This window comes from Anomaloglossus baeobatrachus, chromosome 3, assembly GCF_048569485.1.
Source record: "Anomaloglossus baeobatrachus isolate aAnoBae1 chromosome 3, aAnoBae1.hap1, whole genome shotgun sequence".
Lineage (NCBI taxonomy): Eukaryota > Metazoa > Chordata > Amphibia > Anura > Aromobatidae > Anomaloglossus > Anomaloglossus baeobatrachus.
The window spans coordinates 181,398,530-181,417,636 of NC_134355.1; the positions used below are offsets into that span (position 1 = coordinate 181,398,530).

Genomic DNA, 19,107 nt, shown 5'->3' on the forward strand with positions numbered 1-19,107 from the left:
TATTGTAGTATAGCCCTTTGGCAGGGCAGCCAAAAATTGGGAGGCTCCACATTATCCCTGGATAGAGACGTGCATGATGGCCTGTAAACTTGAAGTGCACATTGTCAGGAAGTGGGTCTATTTTAGTATAGCCCTTTGGCAGGGCAGCCAAAAATTGGGAGGCTCCACATTGTCCCTGGATAGAGACGTGCATGAGGGCCTGTAAACCTGAAGTGCCCATTGTAAGGAAGTAGGTCTATTGTAGTATAGCCCTTTGGCAGGGCAGCCAAAAATTGGGAGGCTCCACATTGTCCCTGGATAGAGATGTGCATGAGGGCCTCAAAACATTGTTCCCATTGCAAAGGAGCGGGTCTCCTGTCATTGTAATGTCCATTCTGAAAGATTGGGCGAAAAAATTTACCACTGGGGGTATACCTGAAACAACGGCCTAACTATTGTAACGGTCATCATGGTGGCGCATGAGGAGAAGGAGGAGCAGTCCAGCGATTATCCAAAGTCCAGAAGTGTGTACCCATGGGTGAGTGGAGGTACATGGCAAATTCCCGTTACAAACTTTAAATTCCGCTCTCATTTGCTGGTGGTGTGGTGAAGTCTGGCCCAATCCAACCCTTGTTTATCTGTAATGATTCCACCTGCGGCACTAAAAACACGCTATGACAAAACGCTAGCGGCAGGGCAGGCCAGGACTTCCAAGGCGTAGAGAGCCAATTCATGCCACGTGTCCAGCTTGGATACCCAATAATTGTAAGGCACAGAGGAATGTCGGAGTACAGTTGTTCGATCTGCAAAATACTCCTTGAGCATCTGGGCAAACTTAGGATTTCTTGTGGCACTACCCCGCACCTCAGGGGCTGTGGTATGTGAGGGGCTGAGAAAACTGTCCCACATCTTAAAGACTGTTCCCCTACCTCTGGCGGATTGGACTTGTGCCCCTCTCGGCTGTACGCCTTGGTTGTCCACTGATTCCTGACCTGTGCCGCTAGCGTTTTGTGAGGGGAATGCATTGCCTACTTCCGTGACTATGGCCTTCCGGAACTGCTGCATTTTGGCTGACCTCTCCGCCTCGGGAATAAGAGACATAAAGTTCTCCTTGTAGCGTGGGTCTAACAGTGTTACCAACCAGTAATGATTGTCAGCCAAGATGTTCTTAACGCGAGGGTCACGAGACAGGCAGCTTACCATAAAGTCAGCCATGTGCGCCAGACTCTTAACAGCCAGTACTTCAGTATCCTGACCAACACGATGACTGAACATGCTGTCCTCCTCCAACTCCTCCTCCTCATCTACCCTGTCCTCTGGCCAGCCACGCTGAACCGAGGATATGACTGGTGTGCATGTCATATCCTCAATTTGGCCGGAGAGTTGCTCCATGTCTTCATCCTCCTCCTCGTCATAGTCCTCCACTGCACGTTGTGATGAGACGAGGCTGGGCTGTGTGTTATCACCTACACCCACTACTGTTTCTTGCTCCAACTCATCACGCTCCGCCTGCAATGCATCATGTTTGTTTTTGAGCAGAGACCGTTTTAGAAGGCAGAGAAGCGGTATGGTGACGCTAATAATGGCGTCATCACCACTCACCATCTTGGTGGAGTCCTCAAAGTTTTGGAGGATGGTACATAGGTCGGACATCCATCTCCACTCCTCAGGTGTTATGTGTGGAGTTTGACCCATTTCCCGACGGCTTAGGTGATGCAGGTACTCAACAACTGCCCTCTTCTGCTCACATATCCTGACCAACATGTGCAGAGTTGAATTCCAACGCGTGGGGACATCACACACCAGTCTGTGAGCCGGAAGATGCAAACGGCGCTGAAAGCCGGCAAGGCCGGCTGAAGCAGTAGGTGACTTTTGAAAATGTGCAGACAGGCGGCGAACTTTTACCAGCAGATCAGACAGCTCTGGGTATGACTTTAGAAACCGCTGAACCACGAGGTTGAGCACATGGGCCACGCATGGAACATGTGTCAACTGGCCTCGCCTCAAAGCCGCCACCAGGTTCCGGCCATTGTCACACACGACCTTTCCTGGCTTTAGGTTCAGAGGTGTGAGCCAGTGATCTGCCTGCTGTTTCAGAGCTGTCCACACCTCTTCTGCATTGTGGGGTTTGTCACCTATGCAGATTAGCTTCAGCACAGCCTGTTGCCACTTCGCCGAGGCAGTGCTGCAGTGCTTCCAGCTTGGGACTGGTGTGGAGGGTAAAGTGGATGAGGATGCGCAGGAGGAGGAGGAGGCTGAGGAGCATGACATTCCGGAGCTGTAGAGTGTGGGTGAAACCCTGACTGAGGTAGGGCCTGCAAACCTTGGTGTGGGAAGGACATGTTCCGTCCCTCGCTCAGACTGGGTCCCAGCTTCCACAATATTAACAAAGTGTGCCGTCAACGAGATGTAGCGGCCTTGCCCACAAGCACTTGTCCACGTGTCTGTGGTTAGGTGGACTTTGGCTGAAACAGCGTTGCTCAGGACACGTGTGATGTTTTGTGACACGTGGTTATGCAATGCAGGGACAGCACACCGGGAGTAATAGTGGCGGCTGGGGACCGAGTAACATGGGACAGCTGCCGCCATCAGGTCGCAGAATGCTTCTGTCTCCACCAGCCTAAAAGGCAACATTTCCGGCGCAAGCAGTCGCGAAATGTTAGCATTTAGAACTGTGGCATGTGGGGCGTTGGCAGTGTATTTGCGCCTGCGTTCAAAGGTTTGCTGAATGGATAACTGAACGCTGCGCTGGGACAAGGACGTGCTTGATGATGGTGTTATTTCTGCGTAGGCAACTGCAGGTGCAGGGCCGGAGGAGGCTTGTTCGCAGGCAGCATGGACAGGGGATTGGCTCGCATGCACAACAAGCGAAGACGTAGCAGTGACATCAGCAAACACTGCTCCTCGACTCTGTTGTACATCCCACAAAGTCAGGTGCTTGGCTGACATGTGCCAGATCATGCTGGTAGTGGTCAGGCTGCTAGTTTTGGTACCCCTGCTGATGCTGGCATGGCAGGTGTTGCAAATGGCCTTTTTAGAATCATCTGGAGCCAACTTAAAAAACTGCCAGACTCGGGAAGACCTAACATTTGTACAGGCACCTTGTGTCGTGTTGTTGTTCCGGGGAACGGTTGCCTGACTTCTGCCTGGGGCCACCACCCTGCTTCTTACTGCCTGTTGGGATGCTACGCCTCCCTCCCCCTGTGCACTACTGTCCTCGCTCTGCATATCCTCCTGCCAGGTTGGGTCAGTTACTGGATCATCCACCACGTCGTCTTCCTCTTCTGCACCCTGCTCCTCCTCCTGACTTCCTGACAATTGTGTCTCATCATCGTCCACCCCTTGTTGAGACACGTTGCCAACTTCGTGAGAACGTGGCTGCTCAAATATTTGGGCATCTGTACATACGATCTCCTCATGACCCACTTCAACAGGAGCTGGCGAGAGGCCAGAATGTGCGAATGGAAACGTGAACGGCTCTTCTGAGTGTCCAAGTGTGGGATCAGTAATGTCCGTGGACGTCTACTCAGCCTGGTGGTAGGAAGGAGGATCAGGTTCTGAAATGCGCGGTGCAGTATCACGGCTACTGACACTTGACCGTGTGGAAGACAGAGTGTTTGTGGTGGTGCCAATCTGACTGGAAGCATTATCCGCTATCCAACTAACAACCTGTTGACACTGGTCTTGGTTCAAGAGCGGTGTACTGCTGCGGTCCCCAAGAATTTGGGACAGGACGTGCGAGCGAGTAGATGTGGCCCTTTGTTGTGGCGAAATTAGAGCTTGCCCACGACCTCGATCTCTGCCTGCACTACCATCATGTCCACTTCCTTGTTTGTTGCCAACGTCCTTGCGCATTTTGCAATGCTGTGCTGACGTGTATTCACTAGACTTGTGCGTTATATCCAAGTTTGTGCAAAACGCACACAAGTGCACCTGTACGCTGCCACCGACAGGCACACACGTGCGGTTTTTAAATGCAAGCACGGACGCACTAACAACCTAACAGGTTTTTAGGAGCGACAATTACTGAGAAGTTTGACACTATCAGACACTGCTGACTGACGTGTATTATTCACTAGACTTGTGCGTTATATACTAGTTTGTGCAAAACGTGCACCTGTACGCTGCCACCGACAGGCACACACGTGCGGTTTTTAAATGCAAGCACGGACGCACTAAGAACCTAACAGGTTTTTAGGAGCGACAATTACTGAGAAGTTTGACACTATCAGACACTGCTGACTGACGTGTATTATTCACTAGACTTGTGCGTTATATACTAGTTTGTGCAAAACGCACACAAGTGCACCTGTACACTGCCACCGACAGGCACACACGTGCGTTTTTTAAATGCAAGCACGGACGCACTAAGAACCTAACAGGTTTTTAGGAGCGACAATTACTGAGAAGTTTGACACTATCAGACACTGCTGACTGACGTGTATTATTCACTAGACTGCCGAAACAGTAGAGCTCCCCCACATGTGACCCCATTTTGGAAACTAGACCCCCATGGCATAGAAAAAAAACCAGCGGCAGATGGGGGCGCAGCAGATGGGGGGGCAGCGGCATATAAGGGGAGCATCTGTGATTGTGAGACGGCGGCTGGGATAGGGTGGGGGCGGATGGGAGAGGGCGCAGTGGATGCAGGAGCGGCAGAGGATGGGGGGGAGGGGGGGATGGGGGGATGGGGAGTGGGAGGTGAGATTGGGGATAGTTACCCTACAGGATGGATCTAGGCAGCTGGATCACAGGAGATGAAGGAGGCAGCAGATCGGGGAGGGTGAGAGGTGGGGGAGGGAGCGCAGCGCAGATCACGGAGGAGACAGGTGAGCAGAGCACAGATCACGGGGGTGAGAGGTGAGGGAGAGCGGACAGCAGATCACGGGGGTGACAGGTGAGGGAGCACAGATCATGGGGTGACAGGTGAGGGAGCACAGATCACGGGGGTGGCAGGTGAGGGAGCACAGATCACAGGGGTGACAGGGAAGGGAGCACAGATCACGGGGGTGACAGGGGAGGGAGCACACATCACGGGGGTGACAGGGGAGGGAGCACAGATCACGGCGGTGACAGGTGAGGGAGCGCACATCACGGCGGTGACAGGGGAGGGAGCGCACATCACGGCGGTGACAGGGGAGGGAGCGCACATCACGGCGGTGACAGGGGAGGGAGCGCACATCACGGCGGTGACAGGGGAGGGAGAGCACATCACGGCGGTGACAGGGGAGGGAGCGCACATCACGGCGGTGACAGGGGAGGGAGCGCACATCACGGCGGTGACAGGGGAGGGAGCGCACATCACGGCGGTGACAGGGGAGGGAGCGCACATCACGGCGGTGACAGGGGAGGGAGCGCACATCACGGCGGTGACAGGGGAGGGAGCGCACATCACGGCGGTGACAGGGGAGGGAGCGCACATCACGGCGGTGACAGGGGAGGGAGGGCACATCACGGCGGTGACAGGGGAGGGAGCGCACATCACGGCGGTGAGGGGACGAGCAGCCGATCACGAGGGAAAGGGGCCGGGCAGCAGATCGGGGGGGGACCGGTGGCACTGTGGCAGATGGAGGGCGGCGGCGGATCGGGAGGTGTGAGGGTGGGGGTGCGGGTGGCAGATCGCGGCGGAGGGCAGCGGCGGATCGGGAGGTGTGGGGGTGAGTGTGCGGGCAGCAGATACGAGGGGTGTGGGTGCGGGTGGCAGATCGCGGCGGAGGGCGGCGGCGGATCGGGAGGTGTGGGGGTGAGTGTGCGGGCAGCAGATACGAGGGGTGGGGGTGCGGGTGGCAGATCGCGGCGGAGGGCAGCGGATCGGGAGGTGTGGGGGTGAGGGTGCGGGTGGCAGATCGCGGCGGAGGGCAGCGGCTGATCGGGAGGTGTGGGGGTGAGGGTGCGGGCAGCAGATACGAGGGGTGGGGATGCGGGTGGCAGATCGCGGCGGAGGGCAGCGGCGGCGGATCGGGAGGCCGGTTTCATACAGTGCAATGGCAGCGCGGCAACTTCCGGGTCCCATGCTCCGGTCTCATAACAGCATGGGACCGGAGCTTGTCGCCCTGCCATTGCACTGTGTACACTCACTGTGCTGGCGTGCTGCAGGGACGATGACGGGGGCGGTCACCGGCAACAGGTACACTGTGATTGGAGAAATCGGTCACAAGGCCGATCTCTCCAATCAGAGTTATTGGAGCTGGGGGAGGGTGATCCAGTGAGGTCACCCAGCTCCAGCCAATGGCCAGTGCTATAGCTGCACTGGCCAGGGCTGGATTTCAATGTTTCAGTCACTTTAAGTGGCTGGAACATTACAGTGCCTGTGATTGGTTGAGCGGCGTTCGTCAGCCAATCACAGCCTCCGTAGGTCCGGGGAGGAGGCACCACCCCACCTGATGTCAGGTACAGGTCCCCTCCTCCCCGAATCTGCGGTTTATGTTAACCGATCGCAGTCACCGGAGGCTCTGGTGCCGCGATTCCGCCATGACGGAAAGATCCGTCCTTGGTCGTTAAGGCCCAGGGCACAAGGACGGATCTTTCCGTCCATGGTCGTGAAGGGGTTAAATGCAAGCACGGACGCACTAAGAACCTAACAGATTTTTAGGAGCGACAATTACTGAGAAGTTTGACACTATCAGACACTGCTGACTGCCGTGTATTATTCACTAGACTTGTGTGTTATATACTAGTTTGTGCAAAATGCACACAAGTGCACCTGTACGCTGCCACCGACAGGCACACACGTGCAGTTTTTAAATGCAAGCACGGACGTACTAAGAACCTAACAGGTTTTTAGGAGCGACAATTACTGAGAAGTTTGACACTATCAGACACTGCTGACTGACGTGTATTATTCACTAGACTTGTGCGTTATATACTAGTTTGTGCAAAACGTGCACCTGTACGCTGCCACCGACAGGCACACACGTGTGGTTTTTAAATGCAAGCACGGACGCACTAAGAACTTAACAGGTTTTTAGGAGCGACAATTACTGAGAAGTTTGACACTATCAGACACTGCTGACTGACGTGTATTATTCACTAGACTTGTGCGTTATATACTAGTTTGTGCAAAACGCACACAAGTGCACCTGTACGCTGCCACCGACAGGCACACACGTGCGGTTTTTAAATGCACGCACGGACGCACTAAGAACCTAACAGGTTTTTAGGAGCGACAATTACTGAGAAGTTTGACACTATCAGACACTGCTGACTGACGTGTATTATTCACTAGACTTGTGCGTTATATACTAGTTTGTGCAAAACGCACACAAGTGCACCTGTACGCTGCCACCGACAGGCACACACGTGCGGTTTTTAAATGCACGCACGGACGCACTAAGAACCTAACAGCTTTTTAGGAGCGACAATTACTGAGAAGTCTGACACTATCAGGACTGTTTTAGACTGTGTACACCAGCCCCAGATATGATGAAGGCTGGTGTACGGTCACCACTAGGAATGGCTATATACCCTGCCTGCCTGCCTGTATACAGCTACAATAGTCCTGAGAAGGACTCTTCTGGTCACTAGCCTGTATTCCGACCTGGCTATACCCTACCTGCCCTGCGTGTATACAGCAACAATAGTCCTGAGAAGGACTCTGCTCCTGTACTCCGACCTGGCTATACCCTGCCTGCCTGTATACAACTACAATAGTCCTGAGAAGGACTTCTGGTCACACTGTTTGCAGCCCTGCTACGGAAATAACTATAAAGGGCCGCAAACCTTTCCCTGAAGCAGCAACACTCTCCCTGCACTGACTGTCTGGATGGCTGTGTGCAGAGCAGAGCGCGCCCGCCGGTATAAAGGCCAGCACCGCAAGTCCCGTCAACCGCTCCCAGACCCCGGGCCTCAGCTGAGGCACGGTGGGGATGCAGCTGCCAGGAGGCAGAGCAGGCCACGTCACAGCGGGGTCCCTCATTATCAATGGTACCGGTCGTAGCCGGCACGGAGGGACTCTGTCTGGGCCCATCCCCCACACCGCCTGAACTGGAGCAAGCAGAAGGTGCTCCACACCGGGAGCGGCAGCAACGGCAGCTGTGCCGCGAGATTGCTGTTTAAAGATGAGGAAAAGAGCAGTTGTCCCCATTGGGACGCTCAGCAGTTTGAATGAATGAAAAATAATCCAACCGAAGCTTCATCTGATTGTCTACTTGATTATTCCGGCCGTTGCCGGCAAGATGTCCCCGGAGGGACCCTATGTGTTTACCGTATGCATGAGAAACTGCTCATGGACATGGCCGAGAACTGGCAGGCCACCCACGAACTTGTGGGCCTGTAAATAATGTTGTGGGATGGATACCGTTGCCGCCTCCAGAGAGGCAGATTGGAGGAAGGGCCCGCAGCAGAGCAGGCTGGGGCCCGGCCACAACCAGGACCGGTAGCCATCCTCCGGGGTCAGGGGTCCCCCTGGACGTGGGGTCCCCTGAAGTGACAGTCAGGTGCGAGATACCGTGCCCGTTCCCGCTCGGGCAGCCTGAACCTGGACTGGGGTTAAGGGGTGCTGCCCACTTCTTAGGGGCAGCATCAGGGCTAGGTTGCTTGGGTGGGAGAGCGGAAGACATCCGTCCGTCCGTCAGTATTAAAAATGTTTTATATGTGCAACGTTTAAAGTGACCAGAAGGATGCTTATGTTGATATGTTTACCATTTACATGTTATTTATATTTTTACAGTTGAAAAATAAAACCGGTGATGGACGGGCAGCCCGCGGACGGTCTGAATTTTACCAAGGGGGAATGTGGCGCCCTGGACTAGCCAGGTAGCCACAGACAAAACACACACACCCACCCCCGGACAGTTACATTAGTCAGACACAAAACCCTTGTTGCCTCCCTCCAGGGTCTGATGTCCACACCAGGTGGGGCGGAGCCAGGCGGTTGGCCCCACCCACCGAGGAGTTCACAGGCCTGGAGGCGGGAAAAGCTGTCAGATAGTTCAGGAGGTGAAAGTGAGAGGACACGTACTGCGAGTATCTGGGTTTGAGCCCAGGCACTGAGAGCAAGGTTGGCAGACGGTGGTGGCCGTCTGCAGGAGTTGGTGGGACTCCGCAGAGCCGTAAGGATCGGGGCTGGGCGGTGGCCCACCGGTACCGGACCGGGCAACGGAGTAAAGCTAAGCACACCCAGGCAGGGCCATCGGACCCCGACCAGGCTTGGAGCCGCTGACAATAGTCAAATCTGAATGTGACAGGAACCCCCGGGGTTCCCTAACAACCAAGTCCCGATTGAAGGCAACCGCTCACACCGTGAGGACATACAGCCACCGCCACCAGCTAGAAGTCCAAGGGCCAGCGCCTGCGGGCAAAATGTGCTCCTACGGTATCTACACACCGGGAATTTCACAATTAACATATTAGACAGATTAGGCTATAAAATACATATACAATAAAATACAGTAAAACACTTAAAACTGCTAGTCACTAGAGGGCACCGATCACTGCACTGCTCCAGCTCTGCTTCATTGCCGGACGTACTCTCAGCTGTATTTAGACATTTATACAACATATGTAGGAGTGGGGTGATCCCACCACCCCCTACGTAAACTATTTTGTATTCTGCAGAATATCGAAAAGGTCTTTAGTGTATTAAGAAAAAATCTTACCTTGAAGCCCCCATAGATCTACAACCAATGCATTTTTTTGTAGGTAGCTCAAGAGTCCATTAGAAACATTTAATGCAAGAAAATGCAGTTTATGATCAATCACAGGATTTATGTTTTTCCAGACTGGTTTTGTATGTACAGACTGAGGAGCATCATAAAAGCAATACCTGTAAAAGTAAACAAACATTTGGGAGTTTTTTTGTACTCACTGTAAATATCCTTTCTTGTTGAATATATTAGGTGACAGAGCACAATGGGTATGGGTCCTACCAGTAGAAACTGACAGTGAAGAGTTGACTCTGCCTTGTGGGCTATACCAAAGCCTCAGACACTAGGCATCTCAGTTTTGTGCCAAAAGAGTAACAAAAATAATTTGTAACAAGACATAACCAGAACTGAACATGACCAAATCCCAGGGAACAGAAGAACACCCAAAAGGAACTAGAACTGAACAAGCACATAAACTCATTCCCCAATGTATGCAATGAGAAAAGGATTTGTGATGCATTCAAAAGTCCAGTTTTCCACTTTTAACAATATTGGAGGACACAGGACCATGGAATATCCTACAGGGTAGAAAACAGAACAGCTGACCATGTGAATAGCCTAACACACAGCAGCTTGCAGCTCCTTATGCTCAAAGCTGGCATTGACAGATACTACTTTCTTCAAGCTCAAGAAGAATCATTGTATGGTAACAAAGGGCCAGGTGGCCGACTTGCAGACCTAGGAAATGGAAGCTTGATGCTCGCCTACCAATGCGTCCTCAACTGCCCTTGTGGAAAGAGTAGTAATATCAAAGAGAAAAGATGTACATTCATCTTGAATACTTGCATGATTATTAACCTAATCAACTTGGAGATGTCATTTTGAGAGGAAATCAGAATTACCAAATAGCTCTGACCAAATCCAGGTGTTGGGGAGTACACTCTCGGGAATGGGCAATGAAAGGGAAAAAGGAAGGGAGAATGCTGTCCTTGTTAATGTGGAAGTCAACATCATATTTTGTAGAAAGGACAGCACAGAGCACAAGACCATCTTGTCCTGATGGAGAACACAAAAGATAGTATTGCAGTAGAGCCCAGAAAGGTCAGATACTGATACAGCAGATGTGCAAATATTCAAAAAGTGAGTCTAGAAACTATTAGTTTAACCTCTATTGTGAACAAAATATTTTAAGACATCACTCTAGCGGGGGTTTTTTTCTGCACCAGAGTGGTGCTTTAAATTTAATTCCCCTGGCTCGGTCTTATACTCACCTTTCGGCGTTTTCATAATTTTTCGGCTCCAATCGTGTGGCACCATCTTGTGCCCATAACTTCTGACTGGCTGGAAATCAGAAGTTACATCACAAGCAATCAATGCAAGTCTGTGAGAGCCAGAACAAGACTCTTATAGAGTTGTATTAATTTGTGAACTCCAGCCTGCTCCATGAAACACTGGTGCAGCTGGCAGGTCACAAAATGCCCTAGACTGACCAGAGAAACCCTGGAAACAGATGAAGACAGCGGCAGATGAGTATAAGACAGGGGTCAGGGGACTTAATTTAAAGCACCCCTCCAGTACTGAAATAAAAGAAAATGTTGGAGTCATGTTTTAAGGTTTTCTAAGTTATGTTATTGTGGAATATCTCAACAACAAAAAAAAAAATCATAGAGAAGCATCGCAATGGTTTTATAAAGGATTGCTCTTGTCAAACTAATATTATCAACATTATCAACCTCTATGAGACAATATGTTTCACATTGGACCAGTTTATGGTTGTGAATGTTGTCTATCTGGCCTTTTCAAAGGCGGTCAATATGGTGCCACAGAAACGTTTTGTACATAAAACGAGAATAAAGTTATAAGAGGGTATAAGTGTAAATAGGTTATCTACCGTCTCAGTGATTGGAAGCCGAAGGTCGTTATTAATGTAACACACTCTGAGTCACATTGTAAAAGTGGGATACCACAGGGTTAAATATTAGGCCCTCTTCATTTTAATATATTTAATATTTGCAGATGATTCTAAGCTGTACAATGTAATCACAACAGAGGATGATCATTTAATACAACAGAGGGATTAATATAAGCTGGAGGCTTGTGCCAAGAAATGGCAAATGAAGTTTATCGTTGATTAATGTAAGGTCATGCACTTGGGCTATGGATGCAAAATGTACAAATATGTAGGAAATATTAAAACATTGGGTAAAACGTGGATGAAATGGTGGACAGCAATTTCAACTTTAGTGACCAGGTGAGAGAGAGGCAAATAAAATCAAGGGATGCATTAAAAGATGCTTATGACAAGAACACTTTTTCTTCTATGCAAATCACTAGTACTGCAACACTTAGAATATTGTTAATCAACCAAAAAACACCTCACATGTTTGCATGACACTGAAAAGAATTGTATTTCAACAACAAGAGATTGTCCCAAAATCAAGACAATAAAAGCGATTCATGCTAAAACTTATATACTCTATTAATTTAAAATAATTTACATATAAAAATAAGTGTCTGGAATTTGTCAAGAATTTACATCCACGTACCCCTCCGTTATATCTATTTCCGAAGGTACATAAGGATCCAGTAGACCCCCCAGGTAGACCAATTATATCCGGAAATGGGGGTCTATGTGAACAAATTGGAGTCATGATTGACTACTATTTGAAGCCCCTTGTTGCCACTCTACCATCATACTTGAGTGACACCACATCCGCCCTACAAAGACTTAACCGTGTCAATCTAAGTGATGACATGGTTATGGTTATGCTGGATGTGGAGTCCCTGTATACGTCTATTAAACATGAGGATGGCCTTAGGGCGACAGACCTTTTTCTGAACATAAGTAATCTTGAAGAATCATTGATCAAATTGCTACTTATTCTTTTGGAATTTTTGCTAACACATAATGTTTTTATTTTTAAAAACAATTATTTTTTGCAAGTCCTAGGAACGGCAACGGGGGCATCATGTGCCCCATCATATGCAAACTTATTTTTGGGCGCTTGGGAGCGTGACATTTTTCTCAATGAATCAATCTCTGAAGTGTCACATGTTAAAGAGTGGATGAGATACATCTATGACGTGTGGTTTATCTGGGAGGGTTCGGTCAAGGAATTGGATAATTTCATCACGAAGCTTAACTACAATGACCAAAACATCAAGCTCACATACAAATATGGTCGTAGTTTGGAGTTTCTGGATATTAAGATTGATGTTTCTGATTATGGTGAGATAATCACAGATATGTACAGAAAACCCACATCCGCAAATTCTTTCCTTCATGCCTCGTCATCCCACCCAACATCAACAATGAAAGGTATACCGGTTGCCCAATTCTTGAGGGCCAAAAGAATATGTTCAGACAATCAATCCTTTTTGCGCCAATCAATGGACCTTGCTGAGAGGTTTGAAGAAAAGGGCTATAGTCGAGTATTCAGCTCAGGTGCAGCCACTAATCAGCATATGATATGTGCAAAAAAGATGGTTTTCCCCCCACTCTAACATGCCCCCGGAAGAAGCAAGGGCGAAATGGCGTTGGGGTGGAGGGACCTGTTTACCCAGACCCAGGCTTTGCACTGTCATCTTTTAGGTAATTATTTAACCTGTGGTTGTTTTGTATAATGGGAGAGTTGATCATTTGGCAGTAGTGCACTTTATATTTTCCCTGGCAGCTATGTTATATCCCTGTCTCTGTGTCTGAATAATTTGGTTAAATAGTAGCACGAGTGTAATGTTTACATCTTCCTACCAGGGCATGTGCAATTTCTAGTAATGTGTGGTTAGTATGATAGTTGGGTTTGTTTCCTATATGTCATTAGTACAATATTTAATTGATTTTATATAGCTCAGTAGTCCAAACCCAATTTATATATCAATACTATATAAAATATATATTTTACAACATTATTGCACATAATTTATTTGTTATCTCTTACTATCTGCCAATGTATGTTTCAATTCCCCCTTTTTTGTACATATAGAAATATCTGGGTATTATTTTTGGTCCCTCACAGGAGTAAATTTCTCTGTTTTATTTTTATATGTAAATTATTTTAAATTAATAAATTATATACGTTTTAGCATGAATCGCTTTTATTGTCTTGATTTTGGGACAATCTCTTGTTGTTGAAATACTTAGAATATTGTGTACAATTTTGGGCTCCAGTGTATAAAAAGGATGGAGTATATGTATACAGAGTTGGTACAGAGAAGAGCCGCCTACTTTGTTTATTAAAGGAATGAGTGGATTACATTACCAAGACAGGTTGTAAAACTTCTGGTTATACAATGTGAAAAACGATTGCTTATGGACACTATAATTACAGTATACAAAGATATGAATTGATAGTACAGAGATCTCTCTAAGTGGTATTTTTCTACATCAAGAGGAAAGGTTTACTTATCATCATAGATGACAATTTTTTACTGCAAGGGCAGTGACAGTATGCAAATTTCTGCACCAAGATCTTGCAATTCACAGAGTTTATCTTTCTAATATTAGAGGAACTAGATTATGTGATCTGAAGTTGATCCAGGGAAGTCTAATTGCTATATATTGGGATTGGAAAGATTTTTTTCTCTAATGTAGAGCAATTAGCATTTGCCTCACAAAGTTTTTGCTTTCCTATGGATAAATAATAATAATAATGTTTACTTCTATAGCACCAACATATTCTGCAGGGCTTTACAATTCAGAGGGGACATGTACAGACAATATGAGACAATACAAAATAACAAAATTAAGACACCAGGCGGAGTGAGGGCCCAGCTCGTAAGCTTACAGTCTATGAGGAAATAGGGGAGGCACAAAAGGTGAATGGGGGGAGAAAAGCTTGTTATATATGGTCCAGCCATCGATTTAATAGGGGGTTCAAAAGCAGCTGCATGAACCCGTCATTGGCCAGAATTTATACAGGTACAGGGGACAAGAATTGGAAGTAAATTTTTGGGAAGGGCAGAAAGGGACTAGATTAGATCAGGGCAGTGAGGTGATAGGCTAGTCTAAAGAAATTAGTTTTTAGGGCCCGCTTAAAGGAGTGGATGTTGGGAATTAATCAGATTGCTCTTGGTAGTGTGTTCCAGAGCATAGGCGCAGCTCGTGAGAAATCTTGAAGACGGGAGTGAGAGGTTCTTATTGTTGAGGATGTCAGTCTTAGGTCATTAGCAGAGCGGAGGGCACGGGTGGGATGATAGACAGAGATGAGGGAGGAGATGTAGGGGGTGCGGAACCGTGGAGAGCTTTGTGAGTGAGAGTGATAAGTTTATGTTGGATTCTGTAGCGGATAGGCAACCAGTGCAATGACTGGCAAAGAGCAGAGGCATCAGTGAGGCGGTTGCAGAGGAAAATGATCCTGGCTGCGGCATTCAGAATGGATTGGAGAGGGGAGAGTTTAGTAACAGGGAGACCAATTAGTAAAGAATTACAATAATCCAGGCTAGAATGAATGAGAGCGACAGAAAGAGTTTTTGCAGAGTCAGGAAAAGGTCAAATCTCGAGATGTTTTTGAGGTGGAATTGACAAGAACGAGCAAGTGAACGAATGTGGTGAGTGAAGGAGAGATCAGAGTCAAATATAACCCCAAGACAGCGGGCGTGCTGCTGGGGCGTAATGGTAGAGCCACATACAGAAATGGTAATATTGGGTTTCGGAAGGTTAGGAGAGGGAGGAAACAGAAGAAGTTCAGTTTTTGACAGGTTTAGTTTTAAACTCATTAGGTTATAGGTTGAATTTGATTTGTGTTGTCTTTCAACCTTAAAACTATGAAACCCTGCAAATGATGGAGATTGAAACCCAAAATATCACCTTTAAAGTCATCTGGGAGAAATATTATGAAGAAGCTCAAAAGGAAGCCTTTTAAAAGCAGATAGAACAAGGTTGAGATCCCAAGGTTCTAGTGGATGCTTAGAAGACACATAATTGGCTTTGCCTTGGAGGCAGGTCTTAAACTGCTTGCAAAAGGACAGAGGGGGTGAAGAGGAATGATAATGGCAGAAATCTGCTCTTTCATGGAGGCAACCAAAGTTCAAACCAATTTGAGTGCTGTCTGGTCAGTGCAGTTTACATCTCATTTGGAATAAAAAAACCAGGGCTCCTTTGGCAATCCGAGGTCCTAAGTGGTGTGAACTAATGCTCGCTGCCAGAGATGGTACTGCGGAGAGCAAAAGTGGACCCACTGGACCACAGGGAAACCTTTGGCTTACCCTGTTGGGTAGAGTCCGGGACTGTAGCAGCTGTCCCCCTGGGCAGGGACTGACACAGGCATAGAAGGGCTAAGTTTATAGTGTAGACAGGGATCACCAGGATAGCTTACGCAGAGCACAGGCAGGATGGAGAAGCAGAGTCACTAGCCAGGCTTGGACCACCAGAGTGCCTTATTCAGATGGCATGGCCAGGACAGACAGGCAGGGTCACTAACAAGGTTGGGACCACCAGAGTGGCTGAGGCAGATGGCATGGCCAGGATGGACAGGCAGAGTCACTAAAGCCAACAGTAGGTGGTACCTACAGGACAGGATGGACTGGTAGCAGGTACCAACAGGACAGGATGGACTGGAGGTAGGTACAGGCAGGGCAGGACTGGAACCAGGTGGCAACAGGGCAGGACAGACTGGAGCCAGGTACAGGCAGGGCTGACAGGACAGAACAGGTCAAGCAGGACAGGATGGGCAGGTGACTTGACAACTAGCTAGACAAAACACAACTGACTAACTTAACTCAAGGCGATGATCATGCACATCTCCTAATGGGAGTATAGCTTAAGTACCCAGTGCCTCTGAGCAATAGGCTGAGAGGTACCTCCTAGGAGTGGCGTGCTGACCCTTAAAGACTATGGCCGCAGTGGCTTGCACGCCTTAGGAGCACTTCCTCAGGACCTGTGATGCACGCACAGGCCCCAGAGGGGGAGCCAGGAAGAAGCCATGTGGGGGACCGCGCAGACTCCGGGCAGAGTGGAGTGAGCCAGCCATGGCGGTGGTGAGTGAGAGCACGTCCCTGCAGGGAGGGAGAACGACGAGTGCAGGGAAGCAGCACTACAACTGAGTTTTTTCAGATTGACAGAATGGAAATCTTTAATAGACTAGTGTGAAGTTGAGCAAAAAGAAATGTTTAAAAAAACATGAGGTCTCTGTCTGCAAATAAGACTCTTCAGACTAAATGCAGGAGATCTTTCCGGAGAAATTAATAGGCTACCCAAATGTTGGAGGTTATTCCAAAGAAGTCCATGCACTGAGATGGCACCAGACTAGTGATGAAAAAGAACTAAAATGCTCAAGTGCTCGGTATTCGAATCAAGCAGGTTGGATGTTTGAATGGGCTCGACTTGAATACGTAGTATGGATGTCAATAGGAAACGTGAGCAAAATGCTAACGGGAGGGCAAGAGGGCTGGGAGGTTTGGGGGGGGCAAGAAAATTGCTGAAATTGATGGAAACAGCACTCAAATGGAATGGGAACACCATAGGGAAGACACCTGAATGCATCTCTGACTCCCAGGTCACTGCTGGGAACTAAATAAATATTTTTCAAAAATGACATGGAGTCTCCCGTATTTTTGATAACCAGCCAAGGTAAAGCAGACAACTGCGGGCTGGTATTATCAGGCTGGGCAGGTCCATGGTTATTTGGCCCTTCACAACCTAAAGGTACCAGCCGACACCCGACCCAAAATTGGCACATCACATTAGATGTGCCAATTCTGGATCTTTGCCCGGCTCTTCCTGATTGCCACAATGTGAAGGCAATAGACTTAATATTATTTGAGTAATCAAATAATTGTGTCCAAATTTAGGGGAAAACAAAATCTCCATATTAAGCCAACTAGAGCATTTAATAAATAAACTATATCCAATAAGGTAATATCTGAAGGAAATCTCAGGAGATTAGGTAGGAATAAAAATACATCTTTTATTGAGTATACATAATAAAACAGGCTTAAAAATATACAAGTGGTAAAAACTAAAGTGGACAATGCCACTACAACATATAGGAAATTATAAGTAGAAAAGGTTTTAATATGTGCAGTGTAGCCAGATAAATGGTATATTTTTATTCAATTATTCACAATTAGTAAATAAAAGAAAAGAGGAACATGCAGCTCTTCAGGCGAGGAAAGCCATGGTCTTTATTTCAGCATGCAGACAACGGATGACATGACCAGCACAGCACTACGCGTTTCAGGTGAAACAATCACCCTTAATCATGATTAAGGGTGATTGTTTCACCTGAAACGCATATGATTAAGGGTGATTGTTTCACCTGAAACGTGTAGTGGTGTGCTGGTCATGTCATCCGTTGTCTGCATGCTGAAATAAAGACCATGGCTTTCCTCGCCTGAAGAGCTGGATGTTCCTCTTTTCTTTTATTTGCAATATCGGGCGGTGGCAGTGCCTGTCCATGCTCCAGGGGGAGGCCAGGAGTGAGCGTGTACACGGTGAGCTGATATACATAAATTTGATTCATAATTAGTCATAATAATCAATAATAATAATAATAATAATAATCATAGTTAAGAACAGCACTGTAGTTGTATACTGTAGATGAAGTTATGTCCCAATATAATGTGCCATAAACATGGTTATTTGACAGATAATGATATGATGTGCAATAAAGGCAGTTATTCATGAATAGTCATAATAACCATATAATTGTACAGTCATATAAAAAAGTTTTGGCACCCCTATTAATGTTAACCTTTTTTCTTTATAACAATTTGGGTTTTTGCAACAGCTATTTCAGTTTCATATATCTAATAACTGATGGACTCAGTAATATTTCTGGATTGAAATGAGGTTTATTGTACTAACAGAAAATGTGCAATCTGCATTTAAACAAAATTTGACAGGTGCAAAAGTAAGGGCACCCTTATCAATTTCTTGATTTGAACACTCCTAACTACTTTTTACTGAATTACTAAAGCACTAAATTGGTTTTGTAACCTCATTGAGCTTTGAACTTCATAGGCAAGTGTATCCGATCATGAGAAAAGGTATTTAATGTGGCCACTTGCAAGTTGTTCTCCTATTTGAATCTCCTATGAAGAGTGGCATCATGGGCTCCTCAAAGCAACTCTCAAATGATCTGAAAACAAAGATTATTCAACATAGTTGTTCAGGGGAAGGATACAAAAAGTTGTCTCAGAGATTTAAACGGTCAGTTTCCACTGTGAGGAACATAGTAAGGAAATGGAAGAACACAGTGACAGTTCTTGTTAAGCCCAGAAGTGGCAGGCCAAGAAAAATATCAGAAAGGCAGAGAAGAATGGTGAGAACAGTCAAGGACAATCCACAGACCACCTCCAAAGACCTGCAGAATCATCTTGCTTCAGATGGTGTCAATGTGCATCGGTCAACAATACAGCGCACTTTGCACAAGGAGAAGCTGTATGGGAGAGTGATGCGAAATAAGCCATTTCTGCAAGCACGCCACAAACAGAGTCGCCTGAGGTATGCAAAAGCACATTTGGACAAACCAGTTACATTTTGGAAGAATGTCCTGTGGACTGATGAAACAAAGATTGAGTTGTTTGGTCATACAAAAAGGTGTTA

General features: G+C 47.4%; 1 protein-coding gene across 1 annotated transcript in view; it reads right to left on the reverse strand.

Moving 5' to 3' along the window:
• The window catches only part of LOC142297195 (kinesin-like protein KIF28), a 142,971-nt gene that overhangs the window by 20,840 nt on the left and 103,024 nt on the right, over nucleotides 1–19,107 (reverse strand). The window contains exon 18 of the mRNA XM_075341460.1: nucleotides 9,576–9,742. Within this exon, the coding sequence (XP_075197575.1) occupies nucleotides 9,576–9,742 (167 nt within the window). The remainder of the gene's footprint in view (nucleotides 1–9,575; nucleotides 9,743–19,107) is intronic.